Here is a 3,749-nt window from a genome sequence, read left to right on the forward strand (position 1 = left end):
AACTAAGGAGAAACTTCCTGACAGTTAGAACAATTAACCAGTGGAACAACCTGCCTCCAGAAGCGGTGAATGCTCCAACACTGGAAGTTTTTAAGAAGAAACTGGACAGCCATTTGTCCGAAATGGTATAGGGTTTCCTGCCTGAGCAGGGGGTTGGACTAGATGACCTCCAAGGTCCCTTCCAACTTTATTATTATTACTATCATTATATTATCATCATCATCATCATCATCATTATTATTACTACTACTACTACTACTACTACTACTACTACTACTACTACTACTACTACTACTACTACAAGAGGTGCCATTTTTTTCTTTCTTTCTGCTGCTATCTTCCTACCTGGGCAAAAAACTTGATTTTTCCTTCACTGAACAACTTTTATGGACTCTTCACAAAGCAGAGGTTTCCTTGTTCCTTTTTTTTCTCATAACTGCTGAGCTTGCAGAACGAAGAGATGACGATGGACTAGATTTGCCCTCCCCAGCTCTGAAATATCAGATTCTTATGCGATTTCGAGCAAGAGGGCTTTTCAAATGCCCAGCATCTCCTTCTCTGTGTGTGCGTTAAGTTCACAACTGTGCGTTTGAGTCATGGTTGACACCTGGCCACTGCCTGGATAGGTTTTCTTGGCAATTTTTCAGAAGTGGTTTGGCCATCGTCTCCTTCCCAGGCAAGGCTGAGAGGGAGGGAATGGCCCAAGGTCACCCAGCTGACTTCGGGCCTAAAATGGAACTAGAACTTCCAGTCGCCCAGTTCCTAGCCTGCTACCTTAAGCCTGCTACCTTAGCCACTACACCAGTGGTGGCGAACCTATGGCACGCTTGCCAGAGGCGGCACTCAGAGCCCTCTCTGTGGGCACACGCGCCATGCCCCGGAGATGGCAACTGTCCCTCTTCAACCAGCCACCTGCTAACTCGCTGAGGTCCCACATGGCCAGATGCATCCCAGCACCCATGCGCTCGCTGGCCTCTGTGTGTAGGGGCCTATGGTGTCAGGCAGCAGCCGCCCCAGCCCGTCTCACCTTGCCCTGTGACAATGACACCCCCACCTTGCCTCGCCTCACCCCGCAGGACGAGCCTCCTGCCCACCGCCCCACCTGCCAGACACCCCCTGGATCTCCCCCAACCCTGCCCCCACAGGCATCCCTCCCCACAAGCAACATCAAGGTGATCACGCGCACCATGGCCACACCCACCCAGTCTGCCATGAGCACCACAGCCACGCCCACCCAATGGGCCACGCCCACCTGGCACCCGGCGATAAATAAGTGGGTTTTCGGTTGCATTTTGGGCACTCGGTCTCTAAAAGGTTCGCCATCACTGCACTACACCAAACTGGCTATCTGTTTGTTCGCAGAGCATATAAAGCAGTGTTTCTCAACCTTGACGATTTTAAGGCATGTGGACTTCAACTCCCAGAATTCCACAGCCAGCAATGCTGGCTGTGGAATTCTGGGAGTTGAACTCCACATGCCTTAAAATTGTCACGGTTGAGAAACACTGATATAAAGAATGGCTCTGTTGACCTCTCCATCTTGAGATTAAACTTTGGCACAGAAACACTCCCAGAGATAGGCAGCTAAATGACATATGTAAATTTAGACTCTGGACTTCAAGGTTCAGGGTTGGGGGGTGGGAAGGTGAGCTGGATTGCCTTGCAGGACCTTTTTTTTCCCAAGGAAGAAGTCCGAAATCAAAACTTTTATTACAGCCGTTAGGCCAGAGAGCCCAGAGAACAGATCAGATTCGATGCAAGCGAACAGTGACTAGTTCAAGTGGGGCCTTGGTTATAGTTAATGCTCACAACTTTTTCCCCTGTAGGAGTGGAATTAAGGATTTAAAATTAACCAAATGGGATCAAAGGCACAAACAAGATTGGAGTTGAAGCTCTTGGGAGAGAAGGGGGAAGACAGGAATTTCAAGGACATTTAAATCCGGTCGCCAAAAAAAGTGTCAGATTTTTTTACAAACGAAAATAAAATTCCTCTCCGAACTTTTCCTTCCAGTTTTCCAAACTTTGGATCAAAATTGACCTTCAGTGCAAAGAAACCGCTGAAAGGCAAGCTTTGAAAATTTGCTCTGAGGTTTTTCGTTAGCTGCCACAAAGAAGAGGGAGTCAAGCTATTTTCCAAGGCGCCTGAAGGCAGGACGAGAAGCAACGGGTGGAAACTGATCAAGGAGAGAAGCAACCTAGAACTAAGGAGAAACTTCCTGACAGTGAGAACAATTAACCAGTGGAACAACCTGCCTCCAGAAGCGGTGAATGCTCCAACACTGGAAGTTTTTAAGAAGAGACTGGACAGCCATTTGTCCGAAATGGTATAGGGTTTCCTGCCTGAGCAGGGGGTTGGACTCGATGACCTCCAAGGTGCCTTCCAACTATTATTATCATTATTATTATTATTATTATTATTATTATTATTATTATTATTATTATTATTATTATTTTATTTTATTTTAAATCCCCGCTTCACTTCAGGGGAATCCACAGATCTCGCCTTCCAGCCGGACCTCCTCAAAAATCACCCCAACACAATTCCCTGCGCTCACCTCACTTTGCACGTGCCCAGATGCACCCTTCTTCCATGGGAGATGTTTCCGCGGCGCACCAGGCCAGAGCAATGGCTGGCTTGGCTTGCTACCTAGGAGCGCCACCACCCCTCGCCTCAATAATCTTGACTCCCATCCTCGCTGCGCCGCTCCCACTTGGCTCAATCCTAAACCTGTCCTGTTGGCACACAACGCACTGAACTCAGGTCAGGTCAAGGCCCAGCAACAGCTGAATTCAAACGACACGGTCAGCTGGCTTAGCTTCAACTTCGGTTAGGGGGGGGAGCTTCTTCCGTTCCCCCCCCCTCCAAGTTCAAGGAGTTGTGCGAATTCACAAAGCGGCCACCAAGTTCAGGGTGCTTTCCCAGCCCCGCGCCTCCGGCTGCAGGGCGCTTACCCTCGACCCAATGTAATGCACGGCTTCGGCCCCTCGGCTGCCTCCGCGCAGGCACCGCACGCGCAACATCCTCCTTTTTTTTTCCCCGGGCTGGTTCGGATCCCCTCCGGAGCAACTGTGCGCGCGCTCGCCCAGCTACGGCTAAAGCCGAAGAAGCCCCGCGAGCTGGGCGCTTTTGAGCGCAACTTTACGCACGCCCCTTGCGCGGCGCCCATTGGCTGGCCCGACCGGGCAAGTGGGTGGATGGGTGGGAAGGAGGTGGGGAGGATCAGGCGAGCGCAGCCCCAACTTAGCCTGGGGCTGCATTCCGTCTTCTTGGTTGCTTTTTATAGCTGGGATGAATGGGGAAGGGTCCTGGGCGCTGCCTCTCCTTCCCAACTCTCAGCAGAATCCAGGGGAAAAAAATCTAACCGTTGGTTGCATTATGTCCTAGCCAGATCCAAAACAGATCAGAGCCCAGCTCAGTGGAAGGGCAAAATTCTGTTAGGCAGGTTTGTGGTTCAGACCTGGTGCACCATCCTATGCCAGGGATAGAGGCTTCTGGATGGGCCAGTCACCAGATGACACAGTTCCTGGGAGATGCTTCATTAGATAAATTACTAATCCCCATCTTTTCGTTTTTTACCTGTGGGTTTTTTAAAAACATATTTTCTTATTTCAGGTTTTTTCTTTTGGGGGGGGTTATGGTAAGTGGTTTATGGTGTCCGGGGTGCTCTTAGAGCTTGGCGTTTTTCTTGCAGACGTTTCATTACCCAACTAGGACACGTCGTCAGTGCTAGTAGGGTTTGCTCCTTAGT

The 3,749-nt window shown here is 50.0% G+C and overlaps 1 protein-coding gene across 1 annotated transcript in view; it reads right to left on the minus strand.

Moving 5' to 3' along the window:
* The window catches only part of GATM (glycine amidinotransferase), an 18,229-nt gene extending 15,208 nt beyond the window's left edge, over positions 1–3,021 (minus strand). The window contains exon 1 of the mRNA XM_015831625.1: positions 2,953–3,021. Within this exon, the coding sequence (XP_015687111.1) occupies positions 2,953–3,021 (69 nt within the window). The remainder of the gene's footprint in view (positions 1–2,952) is intronic.
* Positions 3,022–3,749: the final 728 nt, after the last annotated feature.

The sequence above is a fragment of the Protobothrops mucrosquamatus genome, unplaced genomic scaffold (genome assembly GCF_001527695.2).
Source record: "Protobothrops mucrosquamatus isolate PMUCROS unplaced genomic scaffold, P.Mucros_1.0 scaffold_269, whole genome shotgun sequence".
Classification (NCBI taxonomy): Eukaryota; Metazoa; Chordata; class Lepidosauria; order Squamata; family Viperidae; genus Protobothrops; species Protobothrops mucrosquamatus.